The following is a 16,283-nucleotide window of genomic DNA, read 5'->3' as shown; positions in this document are numbered from 1 at the left end:
GACCCATGCCAAATCTTTTCAGTCTCCTGAGGGGGAATAGATATTGTCGTGTTGTCGTGCCCTCTTCACGAGGGTGGCAGATGTTTAATTGTACCCAGGTCACAGACAAAGGGCATGTTTGATGTTGTATTCAATGCAGCGTCGCGGGTGCAGAGGTTCTGACGACACTAGAGTTTGAAGTATGACATTCATTTGTAAAAAGAAAAAATAGTAATCTAGCAGACGCTCTTATCCAGAGCAATTCACACTTACTTCACACTTACTTGCTGTATGTTTGCCTATACAGTAGCTGAAACAGTACAGTGTCACAGACAAAGGGCATGTTTGATGTTGTATTACCTGCAGGGTCGTGGGTGGAGAGGTTCTGGTGGCACTGGAGTTTAATATCATAAAGAATGTACATCTGCTCCTCTGCTGTCAGGCTCTCCTCAGATCCACCCTGCAGGCGACAAGCATTGGATGTTTAACAGTTTAAAGAGGAACTTCAGCAAAACAACAACATTGTGTATTGGTAGAGGTCACACTCTCAAAACTCAACCTAATGTATGCATCACAGCACTCCTAGCTTGGGCGGTGAAAGGTTGAATTCAGCCACTGGAATGGAGTCGCTCTTTAAACAGGTCAATACATTCCAGGCTAAATCATGCTAGAATTCAGCAGTGATAACTTTTATCTGCTATGATCTAATTACCACCTTATTTCACACAGAGACTTGAAGATTTGTCACAGATTATACTAACCTGATTTACAAGTAATGAAAGACACATCGAAATGTAAAGAGATAACAAATGCTGGACATACAAAATATAAATGTTTTCATGCAAGCTTCGTTAAAGAATAATGCACCCACATCAAACCTGAAGAAATGTGAATTATTAATATCGTCGTTGTCTGATGAAAACCTCGTAGCAACATTTTTGCTTTTTATAAATTTATTTTGTACATTTATTAAAACAGTAACTCTCCTCAATGTACTCTGAACATTTCATGACTCTAGGACCAATAAAATGTATTTAAAATAGCTTTTAAAGTATCATAATTCTATGTTCGTTAATGGGAAAATATGGTTGTTTTTTCAATTTCCTGAAAATGCTCAGTTTTGGAGATGAGATTTTCATCAGACAGCGACAATGTTTATATGATCATTTCCACACCATTTCAGCACTTCCAAAGTTTGGTTAATTACCAGACTGCAAGCCAGAAGAGAAAGCAATTACTTCTTCACAGAGTATAGAGTGTTATTGTAATTCTTAGCTCTGATTAACAAAGAAGTAAGTAGTGTACATTGAACTACCTAATGAGGATTCCACAGAAGAGTTTAATGATGTTGTTGTTTGTGCGTTTCTTTCCCTCTTATCTTCCTGTTGATAATAAACATGCTGTTTATCATGGTGAAGAAGTTGAGACCAGAGAACTAGGTGGAGGAAGAGGAGGAGGAGGAGGAGGAGGAGGGGAGGAGGATAATGTAATGTCCTTCAATTGGAGCAATGCTTCCTTTTCAAATCCCACTCAAAATATGAAACATATTGTTAATTGGTAATATTGGTAATATGTACATGTAGGTATAGTTAAAGTGACAATGCATAGATAATAAACATAGAGTAGCAGCAGCGTAAAAGAGAGAGGGGGGACAATGCAAATAGTCTGGGTAGCCATTTGATTAGCTGTTCAGGAGTCTTATGGCTTGGGGGTAGAAGCTGTTAAGAAGCCTTTTGGACATAGACTTGGCGCTCCGGTACCGCTTGCCGTGCGGTAGCAGAGAGAACAGTCTATGGCTAGGGTGGCTAGAGTCTTTGACAATTTTTAGGGCCTTCCTCTGACACCGCCTGGTATAGAGGTCCTGGATGGCAGGAAGCTTGGCCCCAGTGATGTACTGGGCTGTACGCATTACCCTCTGTAGTGCCTTGCGGTCGGATGCCGAGCAGTTGCCATACCAGGCAGTGATGCAACCAGTCAGGCTGCTCTCGATGGTGCAGCTGTATAACTTTTTGAGGATCTGAGGACCCATGCCAAATCTTTTCAGTCTCCTGAGGGGGAATAGGTTTTGTCGAGCCCTCTTCACAACTGTCTTGGTGTGTTTGGACCATGATAGTTTGTTGGTGATGTGGACGCCAGTCGTGCCTGGCCATGCAGTCATGGGTGAACAAGGAGTACAGGAGGGGCCCCCGTGTTGAGGATCAGCGTGGTAGATGTGTTGTTACCTACCCTTACCACCTGGGGGCGGCCCGTCAAGCAGTCCACCATCCAGTTGCAGAGGGAGGTGTTTAGTCCCAGGGTCCTTAGCTTAGTGATGAGCTTTGAGGGCACTATGGTGTTGAACGCTGAGCTGGAGTCAATTAATAGCATTCTCACATAGGTGTTCCTTTTGTCCAGGTGGGAAAGAGCAGTGTGGAGTGCAATAGAGATTGCATCATCTGTGGATCTGTTGGGGCGGTATGCAAATTGGAGTGGGTCTAGGGTTTCTGGGAAATGGTGTTGATGTGAGCCATTACCAGCCTTTCAAAACACTTCATGGCTACAGACATGAGTGCTACGGGTCTCTTCATTTAGGCAGGTTACCTTAGTGTTCTTGGGCACAGGGACTATGGTGGTATGCTTGAAACATGTTGGTATTACACACTCAGACACTTGCCAGTTGGTCAGCGCATGCTCGGAGTACACGTCCTGGTAATCCGTCTGGCCCTGCGGCCTTTTGAATGTTGACCCGTTTAAAGGTCTTACTCACATCGGCTACGGAGAGCGTGATCACACAGTCGTCCGGAACTATAACTATACTGAGATCATGTGACACTTAGATTGCACACAGGTGGACTTTATTTAACTAATTATGTGACTTCTGAAGGTAATTGGTTGCACCAGATCTTATTTAGGGGCTTCATAGCAAAAGGGGTGAATACATATGCACGACCACTTTTCTGTTATTTATTTTCTATAATTTTTTGAAACAAGTTATTTTTTTCATTTCACTTTACCAATTTGGACTATTTTGTGTATGTCCATTACATGAAATCCAAATAAAAATCCATTTAAATTACAGGTTGTAATGCAACACAATAGGAAAAACGCCAAGGGGGATGAATACTTTTGCAAGGCACTGTATCTGTGATGGACAGCTCTTGTCCAAGGGCAGCCTGGAAGCATGGGGGAGCATGGGGAACATCAACCTCCATTGATGAGCAGATGAAATGGAATGATATTCGTACACTTTATTTTAAGAATGTGAAATGTCAAAATAATAGTAGAGAGAATTATTTATTTCAGCTTTTATTTCTTTCATCACATTCCCAGTGGGTCAGATGTTTACATACACTCAATTAGTATTTGGTAGCATTGCCTTTAAATTGTTTAACTTGGGTCAAACGTTTCGGGTAGCCTTCCACAAGCTTCCCACAATAAGTTGGGTGAATTTTGGCCCATTCCTCCTGACAGAGCTGGTGTAACTGAGTCAGGTTTGTAGGCCTCCTTGCTCGCACATGCTTTTTCAGTTCTGCCCACAGGTTTTCTATAGGATTGAGGTCAGGGCTTTGTGATGGCCACTCCAATACCTTGACTTTGTTGTCCTTAAGCCATTTTACCACAACTTTGGAATTATGCTTGGGGTCATTGTCCATTTGGAAGTTTCATTTGCGACCAAGCTTTAACTTCCTGACTGATGTCTTGAGATGTTGCTTCAATATATCCACATATTTTTCCTTCCTCATGATGCCATCTATTTTGTGAAGTGCACCAGTCCCTCCTGCAGCAAACACCCCCGCAGCATGATGGTGCCACCCCGTGCTTCACGGTTGGGAAGGTGTTCTTCGACTTGCAAGCATTCCCCCTTTTTCCTCCAAACATAACAATGGTCATTATGGCCAAACAGTTCTATTTTTGTTTAATCAGACCAGAGGACATTTCTCCAAAAGGTACGATCTTTGTCCCCATGTGCAGTTGCAAACTGTAGTCTGGTTTTTTTATGTCGATTTTGGAGCAGTGGCTTCTTCCTTGCTGAGCGGCCTTTCAGGTTATGTCGATATTCCTGAGCGGTATGACGGCTGCGTGGTCCCATGGTGTTTATACTTGCATACTATTGTTTGTACAGATGAACGTGGTACCTTCAGGCGTTTGGAAATTGCTCCCAAGGTAGGCCTTGAAATACATCCACAGGTACACCTCCAATTGACTCAAAGGATGTCAATTAGCCTATCAGAAGCTTCTCAAGCCATGACATCATTTTCTGGAATTTTCCAAGCTTTTTAAAGGCACAGTCAATTTAGTGTATGTAAACTTCTGACCCACTGAAATTGTGATATAGTGAATTATAAGTAAAATAATCTGTCTGTAAACAACTGTTGGAAAATGACTTGTGTCATGCACAAAGTAGATGTCCTAACCGACTTTCCAAAACTATAGTTTGTTAACAAGAAATGTGTTGAAAAACGAGTGGTTGAAAAACGAGTTTTAATGACTCCAACCTAAGTGTATGTAAACTTCCGACTTCAACTGTAATTCTGATGCTCCATATGTGACCTCAGTCTGGATGCTCAGATCTGATTATTTTGCTCTGAAGGGTTTGTTTTTGCACATGACCTGCCGTTACTATGACAACTACCCTCATATTTAAAGTAACAGTGACAGGAAATGAGCATTGCATCTGTGTGCTACTTCAGAGGCTACGTCAGTGTGAATGCGCAAATCTGATATGGGTCACATACAAAACTGAGTGTGGATAGTCAGAAAAAAAGATTGGATATGAAAAAAAAAGTAATAATTGGGTTCTCAGGGGGGATGTTTTAACAGAGCCTAAGGTATCTGCATGTGCAGCAGATCTAAATCACTGATATGCCGTGACTAACATTGTCCCCTTCTCTGAGACCTAGGAACTGTTGTTCCTAGCCCACTTCCACTGATTACAGTTTTTTCATTTTATAAATGAGATGACAAATGGGCTGAATTCATCATTTTCACAACTGAATGACAACTGACTCTATTAATCATGTGAGAACCAATGTTGTAAAAGATGCAACATTTCCTAAACTGCATCCTGTACAGATCCTAAACTCGAAAATCATGCCAAACACTACATAGTTCATCTCTAAATGTATCTCTTAGTAGTATTTGTTTTGTGTCAGTATGATTATTGTAGCATCAGTAACCTCTAAAACATTAGAAACCTGTCCACATATCAGAGACCACACTGGCCCCCTACACAAGTATATGGTGCAAGCCATTCATGCAAGTACATGACTTGAAATAAACCAAGTATACCATTTTTTGGGGAGAAACAAACATTTTGAGCAAGAGCTAGAGATAGTTTTGTAAGTGTTGCAAAAATGCAACATTGGGCTTAAAGGGTTGCCAAACTGAGAAATTGGGACACATTCGTATTGATAACCAAATTAGAGAGATTGTTTTCCTTCCAAATTCTGCAAATATGGATAATCAAATACTTCAAGAGTAACATTGATGTTCCCTCTACATATCAAAAGAACAAATATTCATGACATAGACTGACCAGGTGAATCCAGGTGAAAGCTATGATCCCTTATTGATGCCACTTGGATTTTTAAGCCCTGATCAAATTGAGACATTAATTGTGTATGTGTGCCAGTCAGATGGTGAATGGGCAAGACAAAATATTTAAGTGCCTTTGAACAGGGTATGGTAGTAGGTGCCAGGTGCACTGGTTTGAGTGTGTCAAGAACTGCAACGCTACTGGGTTTTTCACGCTCAATAGTTTCCCATGTGTGTCAAGAATGGTCCACCACCCAAAGGACATCCAGCCAACTTGACAGAACTGTTGGAAGCATTGGAGTCAACATGGGCCAGCATCCCTGTGGAATGCTTTCGACACCTTGTAGAGTCCATGCCCCGACGAATTGAGGCTGTTCTGAGGGAAATATTAAACTCAATATTAAATGTGTTTTGTACACTCAGTGTGTGTGTGTTTGTGTGTATATATATATATATATATATATATATATATATATATATATAAATATATATATATATATAGTTCAGTTCCTTTGCACCTTATTTATGGAACAAACTGCAGATCCAACTTAAGTTAGACACTCTGGTGTCCCTTGCCCATTTTAAAAATGTTATGGAGGATCAATATGATGTTGTCTGTGATTGTTTCTGTTGAATTGTGTTTTTTGTTTTGTATGTTTGAAATGTTCTTGCCTGTATGTCTAAAACTGTACATGTCAACATGTTTACACAGGGCACAGCCGTAAAAGAGATCCAGGTCTCAGTCTGTTTTTCCCTGTTAAAATAAAGATTTAAAGATATATATATATATATATATATATATATATATATATATATATATATATTATTTATTAATTTTTTAAAGGTGTGGTTTAGGAGATTAGAATACTGCCATTGACGACCATTCATTTTATACTAAAGAAGTAAGATAGGAGGTTAACTCTCCAAATTCAGCCAGAAGGACAACCAAATATATATAAAAGTAAATATAGAAAACCTACAAAATAGTTTAACCTTTCAAAAATATACAGTGGGGAAAAAAAGTATTTAGTCAGCCACCAATTGTGCATGTTCTCCCACTTAAAAAGATGAGAGAGGCCTGTAATTTTCATCATAGGTACACGTCAACTATGACAGACAAAATGAGGAAAAAAAATCCAGAAAATCACATTGTAGGATTTTTAATGAATTTATTTGCAAATTATGGTGGAAAATAAGTATTTGGTCACCTACAAACAAGCAAGATTTCTGGCTCTCACAGACCTGTAACTTCTTCTTTAAGAGGCTCCTCTGTCCTCCACGCGTTACCTGTATTAATGGCACCTGTTTGAACTTGTTTTCAGTATAAAAGACACCTGTCCACAACCTCAAACAGTCACACTCCAAACTCCACTATGGCCAAGACCAAAGAGCTGTCAAAGGACACCAGAAACAAAATTGTAGACCTGCACCAGGCTGGGAAGACTGAATCTGCAATAGGTAAGCAGCTTGGTTTGAGGAAACAACTGTGGGAGCAATTATTAGGAAATGGAAGACATACAAGACCACTGATAATCTCCCTCGATCTGGGGCTCCACGCAAGATCTCACCCCGTGGGGTCAAAATGATCACAAGAACGGTGAGCAAAAATCCCAGAACCACACGGGGGGACCTAGTGAATGACCTGCAGAGAGCTGGGACCAAAGTAACAAAGCCTACCATCAGTAACACACTACGCCGCCAGGGACTCAAATCCTGCAGTGCCAGACGTGTCCCCCTGATTAAGCCAGTACATGTCCAGGCCCGTCTGAAGTTTGCTAGAGTGCATTTGGATGATCCAGAAGAGGATTGGGAGAATGTCATAAGATCAGATGAAGCCAAAATATAACTTTTTGGTAAAAACTCAACTCGTCGTGTTTGGAGGACAAAGAATGCTGAGTTGCATCCAAAGAACACCATACCTACTGTGAAACATGGGGGTGGAAACATCATGCTTTGGGGCTGTTTTTCTGCAAAGGGACCAGGACGACTGATCCGTGTAAAGGAAAGAATGAATGGGGCCATGTATCGTGAGATTTTGAGTGAAAACCTCCTTCCATCAGCAAGGGCATTGAAGATGAAACGTAGCTGGGTCTTTCAGCATGACAATGATCCCAAACACACCACCCGGGCAACGAAGGAGTGGCTTCGTAAGAAGCATTTCAAGGTCCTGGAGTGGCCTAGCCAGTCTCCAGATCTCAACCCCATAGAAAATCTTTGGAGGGAGTTGAAAGTCTGTGTTGCCCAGCGACAGCCCCAAAACATCACTGCTCTAGAGGAGATCTGCATGGAGGAATGGGCCAAAATACCAGCAACAGTGTGTGAAAACCTTGTGAAGACTTACAGAAAACGTTTGACCTGTGTCATTGCCAACAAAGGGTATATAACAAAGTATTGAGAAACTTTTGTTATTGACCAAATACTTATTTTCCACCATAATTTGCAAATAAATTCATAAAAAATCCTACAATGTGATTTTCTGGAGAAAGAAAATCTCATTTTGTCTGTCATAGTTGACGTGTACCTATGATGAAAATTACAGGCCTCTCATCTTTTTAAGTGGGAGAACTTGCACAATTGGTGGCTGACTAAATACTTTTTTTCCCCACTGTATGTTTTTGATAGCAAAATACTAAACAAGTGTTGGTCGTGTTGATCAATGTGGACATTTCAGACAAAATAAAACTTCATTTCAGATTTATATACCATTAGACAATATTTTCCATCACATATGCTTTTGATCCATTTTGATGTGATTTTAATAGAATTTCACAGTTTTCTTACCACACATTGTTCCTACCATTGAAGCCCAATGTGGCATTTTTGCAATGTTTCCAGAAAAAAAATCTACAAATTTGAAATAAAAAAACACAGATTATAAGTATTTCTGAAAATAAAATTAATTAAATCATTTTTTCCCCCTCATTTGGATCTATGGTTGGGTCTCACAGGGTTAAATAATTGATTCATTATGAAAGCCTCTATATGATTTTCCACAGCTGATTTTCTTTTTACACAAAATAAAAACATACATTTTTTATTTTATTTTTGTATTGAGATTTTTCAGGGGGTGCTGCAGAACCCTCAGCACCTCTACTTCCCGCAGCTATAACAAAATGTCATATAATATTTCCAACACAGCTGAACAATTAGGCCTAAGCTTTGTTTCTTACCTGTGCGTCAACAAATGTCCAGCACAGGAGGAAGAAGTTCCATAAGATCCACTTCACCATACATCCAAACAAGGCCGTTTTTCTCATAGCTGTTTGTAGAAAAGCGTTGGCTATCTGGTGTATGAAACTCAAAATTAGTACTTATGTTAAAAATGATTTTCCATAACGACTTGCGTGTACCCCGTAGTTAGGAAACATTATAAATATAAGTTAAAAGGTTCATAAAAAAAAGCGCAAAGACTAGGAAATGGTCAGAGAGTGCCTGCAAACACATTAAAATTAATTCCTTATCCATAACACACATTTCTTCTTCCATACAGTAGGCTACATAGCATATACACCCTGCCACGACGTCTCAGAACAAGTTTATACATCCATTCCAGTTGTTGTGTCTGTATCCGAATGTCTACACTTTTAGAGAGAAGGGCGCGAATTCTCGGTCCTCACCAGGTCTACTGAAGATTGAAAAGGTACGTGCTGTTGATACCACTAAACTATAGAGCGCGGGAATTTTTTGGTGGTTCAGCAAAATCCCCTTTTCGCTTCTTTAATTTCCACAGTCAGCCATTATCCGCCATTCAATGCACACAGTTATTTCAGCATGCAAATTATTGAACAGGAAATAAACAGCGTTACACAGCCTGACACGAAACTCCACCTAATACATGAATCACTCTCCAGGTTTGACCGCGCAGAAGTTGATATTTTGTCACTCTTTTTCAATGTGTCATAAGTAGAAACACACTTAAAAGCAAGTCTTGACTAAGGAAATATTTCCGAAACTTTTCTATTCAAGGAACGTTTGAGTAGTGTGCTTTTCTTTTCTGTCCTCGTTTTGCAGTGCTGAAGAGGGGGAGAAGCTATCCATGGTGCTGAAACTTTGTTAGAAGGACAGACACGAAATTTGGCCGATGGTGCGCTAGAAATACAGGAAAGAATCTCAATCTTCAACCGAGTGGGGGAAACACGTCCGAATTAGCCTACTCTGCCAATATCCAAAAAACATTCCTTACCCCAGGACACTTCAAAAGGAGCATCAATCTGATTATTCTATGAAAAAATGTCATCCACTGGCTCATTTGAACACAGATAAATGCTCTCTCTCTCGCTCCCTACTCTCGCTCTCTCTCGCTCTCTCTCGTCCCCCTCTCTCTCTCTCTCTCTCTCTCTTTCTCTCCCTACTCTCTCCCTCTCTCTCCCCCCCTTCTCCCTCTCTCTCCCCCACTCTCTCGCTCTCTCTCCTCCCTCTTTCTCTCGCTCTCTCCCCTCTCTCTCGGTCTCTCTCTCTCTCTCTCTCTCTCTCTCTCTCTCTCCCAATTAAATTAAATTCAAAGGGGTAAACATGTGCTTACATTGCCATTCCTCTCCCTCCCCCTCTAGCTCCTCACTGAAGACATGGACAACAGGTGGTAATTAGTGCAAGTAGACTCTGAGCAGAAGCTACTCAATCTTTGAATATTGTGTGCACACTTGCGTGTGCGCTTCTGTATGTGTGTGTGGTGTGCGTTACACTAATAATTTTCCTGGTAGAAGCAACAAGCGCTGAACTGTTGGCGGCATGGCCAGCCTGATCACTAGAAATATACTTAGATTTTGGACGTTTGAAAAGGTCCTGAGAACGTAAATATATCCCTTCCTCCAGACTCACAAAAAAATATTGACCAGCACTTGGCGCAAACTCATGATTCTTGGAGTCAAAGCGCGCTGCTCAGACCACTGCACCACCACAGTTCACAATGCTCTAGCAAGCCGTGAGAATACTTGATGGTATGAGGTCGGTTGGTTTGCAGAGCCTTCACCAAACCATAGCCCTAACGTTAACCACTGGGAATGAATGCCTAAACTCTTAACCTTTGAGTTGTTAATGCGAATGAATACTCAGAAAGTAGACGCCATCCATAATATGTCTAGTTCCTAAGGGAAACTATGAGCTCTTGTTGTCATGGCGCCCTCCCAACATTCAATTATCAATGCTAATTAAAATGTAACACCTGACATCACTACTTGTTTCTTCAGAAATATAATGTGCAGCGCAGGAAGTTGGTAAAACCATCCGTCTGATGGTAAAAGAACAGAATAAATTTGTCCTGAACTCCGCAGATGTTGTCTGTAAGACGTCTATCATCAGCCCAGTGCGAGTGTGAATGCACAAGCATCAGTCACCTTAAAGCATCAGTTCCCCTAAAGCTCTAATCATCACTGGGGCCAAGCTTCCTGCCATCCAGGACCTCTATACCAGGCGGTGTCAGAGGAAGGCCCTCAAAATGGTCAAAGACTCCAGCCACCCTAGTCATAGACTGTTCTCTCTGCTACCACACGGCGAGCAGTACCCGGAGTGCCAAGTATAGGTCCAAAAGGCTTCTTAACAGCTTCAACCCCCAAGCCATAAGACTCCTGAACTGCTAATCATGGCTACCCGGACTATTTGCATTGTCCCCCCAACCCCACCCCACCCCCTCTTTTACGCTGCTGCTACTCTCTGTTTATTATCTTTGCATAGTCACTTTAACTCTACCCACATGTACATATTACCTCAATTACCTTGACTAACCTGTGCCCCCGCACACTGACTCTGTACCGGTACCCCCTGTATATAGCCTCCCTACTGTTATTTTATTTTACTGCTGCTCTTTAATTATTTGTTATTTTTCACTTATCTATTTTTTCTTAACAGTTATTTTTCTTAAAACTGCATTGTTGGTTAAGGGCTTGTAAGTAAGCATTTAATTGTAAGGTCTACACCTGTTGTATTCGGCGCATGTGGCAAATACAATTTAATTTAATTTGATATGATTTGATTTGATTTAATCATCTCAACTCAATCAACTCCCTATGCAACTACAGTGTGGAGTAACTTTTCAGTGGTGCGTCACTTCATGTTCTATTCTGGACAATATACTTACATGCAATTACACAATGGTAATCCCTAGCATTATCAGTGGTGTAAAGTACTTAAGTAAAAAATACTTTAAAGTACTACTTAAGTAGTTTTGGGGGGATATGTGTACTTTACTTTACTATTTATATTTTTTACAATTTTTAATTTTACTCCACTACATTCCAAAGAAAATACTGTACTTTTTGCACCATACATTTTCCCTGAAACCCAAAAGTACTCGTTACATTTCGAATGCTTAGCAGGACAGGAAAATTGTCTGATTCACACACTTATCAAGGGAACATCCCTGGTCATCCCTACTGCCTCTGATCTGGCAGACTCACTAAACACAAATGCTTTGTTTGTAAATGATGTCTGAGTGTTGGAGTGTGCCCCTGGCTATCCGTCTGGTTTGCTTAATACAAGGAATGTGAAATTATTTATACTTTTACTTTTACTTTTGATCCTTATGTATATTTTAGCAATTACATTTACATTTGATACTTAAGTATATTTAAAACCAAATACTTTTAGACTTTTACTCAAGTAGTATTTTACTGGCTGACTTTCACTTTTACTTCATTTTCTATTAAGGTATCTTTACTTTCACTCTAATTTTCCGTCCTGAGCCCATTGAATTCAATCCCTACTTTGAGGCTTGTCAGATCAGAAACGTCAGTTGGATTGAGTTGAGCTCACCTCACAGTTTTCGGGAAGCTACTCTGAAAATATAGTTTAGCAAGCCAATATTACTTCACACTGGAAGATGTTAAGCTCCACTAAAGCTACCGTTAATAAAAAATATTGTTTATTTAAGTAAAGTAACTTTGAAAAAGTAGTTCACTATATCCAAACTACTTCGTGAAAAATTATCATATGTAAATCTGAAATGTCATCAAAACAATTGCAGGAATAGATCACTTTAGGTGATGGTATGGTAACAGAAGGTGTAATTTAGCATATTAAACACAAAAATGATGTTCTTGAGTACTTCACCCGTATTTTCTTTTCTTTTTGCACAAAAGTAGTGTGTAGTTCCAGTAGTTGGCAAAAAAGTCATATTTTGCAAAAAAAGGCCTCGTAAAGTTCCAGCCATGCTGGGAATGTCACACCCTGATCTGTTTCACCTGTCTTTGTGATTGTCTCCACCCCCCTCCAGGTGTCACCCATCTTCCCCATTATCCCCAGTGTATTTATACCTGTGTTCTCTGTTTGTCTGTTGCCAGTTCGTTTTGTTTCGTCAAGCCTACCAGCGTTTTCCCCCTTGCTCCTATCTTTCTCAAGTTCCTGTTTTCTAGTTTTCCCAGTTTTGACCATTCTGCCTGCCCTGACCTTGCCTGCCGTTCTGTACCTTGTCACACCACCCTGGATTATTGAATTCTGCTACCCTGACCCTGAGACTGCCGTTCTGTACCTTGTCACACCACCCTGGATAAATTGACTTCTGCTGCCCTGACCCTGAGACTGCCTGCCGTTCTGTACCTTTTGGACTCTGATCTGGATTACTGACCTCTGCCTGCCCTTGACCTGTCATTTGCCTGCCCCCTGTTTTCGTAATAAACTTTTGTTACTTTGACACTGTCTGCATCTGGGTCTTCTCCTGAAACGTGATAGAATGAGGATTCTTTGCTTGTATAACTATGTATAACTATTTTTTTATACCCCCCGCCCCACCACCACCTTTTTCCCTTACATTAAAAACACTACCAAGATTTGAATTGATTACTAGTTGAGCTATATGTAGTTCACTACTCCCCAACACTGCAGTTTTATACCATGTGTTCTTGCCTTTGTCCTGTTTCTTAGTGTGCCTCTGTGCAATATGGTAGCAGCTATAAATGTGAGTCATTATACTTAGAGACTGCTTGCCTTATTGTCCACCTCACTGTAATTCTCAGTTAGCTCACACTAGAGATTGCCACTGTAGGCTACAATATCATCAATGTCCACTGGCTCATTTGAACAAAGATAAATGCTCTCGCTCTCTCTCAATTAAATTCAAAGGGCTTTATTGGCATGGGAAACATATGTTTACATTGCCAGAGCAAGGGAAATAGATCATAAACAAAAGTAAAAAAATAAATAAAAAATGAACAGTAAACATTACACTCACAAAGGTTCCAAAGGAATAGAGACATTTCAAATGTCATATTATCGCTATATACAGTGTTGTAACGATGTGCAAATAGTTAAAGTACAAAAGGGAAAATAAATCAACATAAATATGGTTTGTATCATTTGGCAAATCTGACCATAATTCTATCATCCTGATTCGTACTTACAAGCAAAAACTAAAAGCAGGAAGTATCAGTGACTCGCTCTATATGGAAGTGGTCAGATGACACAGATGCTAAGCTACAGGACTGTTTTGCTAGCACAGACTGGAATATGTTCTGGGATTCATCCAATGGCATAGAGTATACCACATCAGTCACCGGCTTCATCAATAAGTGCATCGATGACGTCATCCCCACAGTGACCATACGTACGTACCCCAACCAGAAGCCATGGATTACAGGCAACATCCGCACTGAGCTAAATGGTAGAGCTGCCGCTTTCAAGGAGTGGGACTCTGACCCGGACACCAATAATAAATCCTGCTATGCCCTCCTACGAACCATCAAACAGGCAAAGTGTCAATACAGGACTAAGATTGAATCATACTACACCGGCTCCGACGCTCGTCGGATATGGCAGGGCTTACAAACTATTACAGACAACAAAGGGAAGCCCAGCCGCGAGCTGCCTAGTGACACGAGCCTACCAGATGAGCTAAATTACTTATATGCGCGCGTCGAGGCAAGCAACACTGAAGCATGCATGAGAGCACCAGCTGTTCCGGAAGACTTTTTGATCACTCTCTCCGTAGCCAATGTGAGTAAGACCTTTAAACAGGTCAACATTCACAAGGCCGCAGGGACAGATGGATTACCAGGACGTGTACTCTAAGCATGCGCCGACCAACTGGCACGTGTCTTCACTGACATTTTCAACCTGTCCCTGACCGAATCTGTAATACCTACATGTTTCAAGCAGACCACCATAGTCCCTGTGCCCAAGAACACCAAGGTAACCTGCCTAAATGACTACTGACCCATGAAGTGCTTTGAAAGGCTGGTCATGGCTCACATTAACACCATCATCCCAGAAACCCTAGACCCATTCCAATTTGCATACCACCCCAACAGATCCACAGATGACGCAATCTCTATTGCACTCCAGACTGCCCTTTCACACCTGGACAAAAGGAACTACGTGAGAATGCTCTTCATTGACTAAAGCTCAACGTTCAACACCATAGTGCCCTCAAAGCTCATCACTAAGCTAAGGACCCTGGGACTACACACCACCCTTTGCAACTGGATCCTGGACTTCCTGACAGGCCGCCCCCAGGTGGTAAGGATAGGCAACAACACATCTGCCATGCTGATCCTCAACACGGGGCCCCTCAAGAGTGCGTGCTTAGTCCCATCCTGTACTCCCTGTTCACCCATGACTGCGTGGCCAAGCACGACTCAAACACCATCATTAAGTTTGCCTGATGACACAACAGTGGTAGGCCTTATCACCGATAACGATGAGACATCCTATAGGGAGGAGGTCAGAGACCTGGCAGTGTGGTGCTAGGACAACAACCTCTCCCGCAACGTTATCAAGACAAAGGGGATGATTGTGGACTACAGGAAAAAGAGGACCAAGCACGCCCCCATTCTCATCGACGGGGCTGTAGTGGAGCAGGTTGAGAGCGTAAAGTTCTTTGGTGTCCACATCACCAACAAACTATCATGGTCCAAACACACCAAGACAGTCGTGAAGAGGGCACGACAAAGCCTATTCCCCCTCAGGAGGCTAAAAAGATGTGGCATGGGTCCTCATATCCTCAAAAAGTTATACAGCTCCACCATCGAGAGCATCCTGACTGGTTGCATCACTGCCTGGTATGGCAACTGCTCGGCCTCCGACCGCAAGGCACTACAGAGGGTAGTGCATACGTCCCAGTACATCACTGGGGCCAAGCTTCCTGCCATCCAGGACCTCTATACCAGGCGGTGTCAGAGGAAGGCCCTGAAAATTGTCAAAGACTCCAGCCACCCTAGACATAGACTGTTCTCTCTGGTACCGCACGGCAAGCAGTACCGGAGCGCCAAGTATAGGTCCAAAAGGCTCCTTAACAGCGTCTACCCCCAAGCCATAAGACTCCTGTACAGCTAATCAAATAGCTACCCGGACTATTTGCATTGTTCCCCCCGCACATGACCTCTGTACCAGTACCCCCTGTATAAAACCTCGCTACTGTTATTTTACATCTGCTCTTTAATTATTTTTTTATTTTTTTATTATCTATTTTTTCTTAACACTTATTTTTCATAAAACTGCATTGTTGGTTAAGGGCTTGTAAGTAAGCATTTCACTGTAAGGTCTACACCTGTTGTATTCGGCGCATGTGACAAATACAATATGATTTTGATTTGATTTGACATGTGTTCCTCTCTCTCCTCCTTCATTGCTGTTAGCTGGGCGGTTTGTTTCTCTGTTAGCTGTGCCATGTGTTCCTCTCTCTCCTCCGTAAGTTCTCTCACCTCAGACCAGAGTGTAGCCAGCTGTCTCTGACAGCCGTCCATCTCCACCTTCAGCCCTCTGGGTACTGTAGGGGTGGTGGTGTTGTGCTGGTCTGTTTTGTGTGTCTGTGCTGTGTCTGTGCTGTCTGGAGTGTGTGGACTAGCTCTCTGAGCTCCACCACG

The 16,283-nt window shown here is 41.6% G+C and overlaps 1 protein-coding gene across 2 annotated transcripts in view; it reads right to left on the bottom strand.

The window, feature by feature from the left end:
• The window catches only part of pth2ra (parathyroid hormone 2 receptor a), a 95,042-nt gene extending 85,314 nt beyond the window's left edge, over nucleotides 1–9,728 (bottom strand). For both annotated transcript variants that reach the window (XM_045211998.1, XM_045211999.1), the window contains exons 1-3: nucleotides 9,677–9,728; nucleotides 8,664–8,777; nucleotides 340–439 (exon numbers count right to left, since the gene is read on the bottom strand). In XM_045211998.1, the coding sequence (XP_045067933.1) occupies nucleotides 340–439; nucleotides 8,664–8,777; nucleotides 9,677–9,700 (238 nt within the window). In that variant the 5' untranslated portion in view covers nucleotides 9,701–9,728. The remainder of the gene's footprint in view (nucleotides 1–339; nucleotides 440–8,663; nucleotides 8,778–9,676) is intronic.
• Nucleotides 9,729–16,283: the final 6,555 nt, after the last annotated feature.

This window comes from Coregonus clupeaformis, chromosome 40 (genome assembly GCF_020615455.1).
Source record: "Coregonus clupeaformis isolate EN_2021a chromosome 40, ASM2061545v1, whole genome shotgun sequence".
NCBI classification, from domain to species: domain Eukaryota; kingdom Metazoa; phylum Chordata; class Actinopteri; order Salmoniformes; family Salmonidae; genus Coregonus; species Coregonus clupeaformis.
This window is presented reverse-complemented; position numbering and strand designations above follow the sequence as displayed.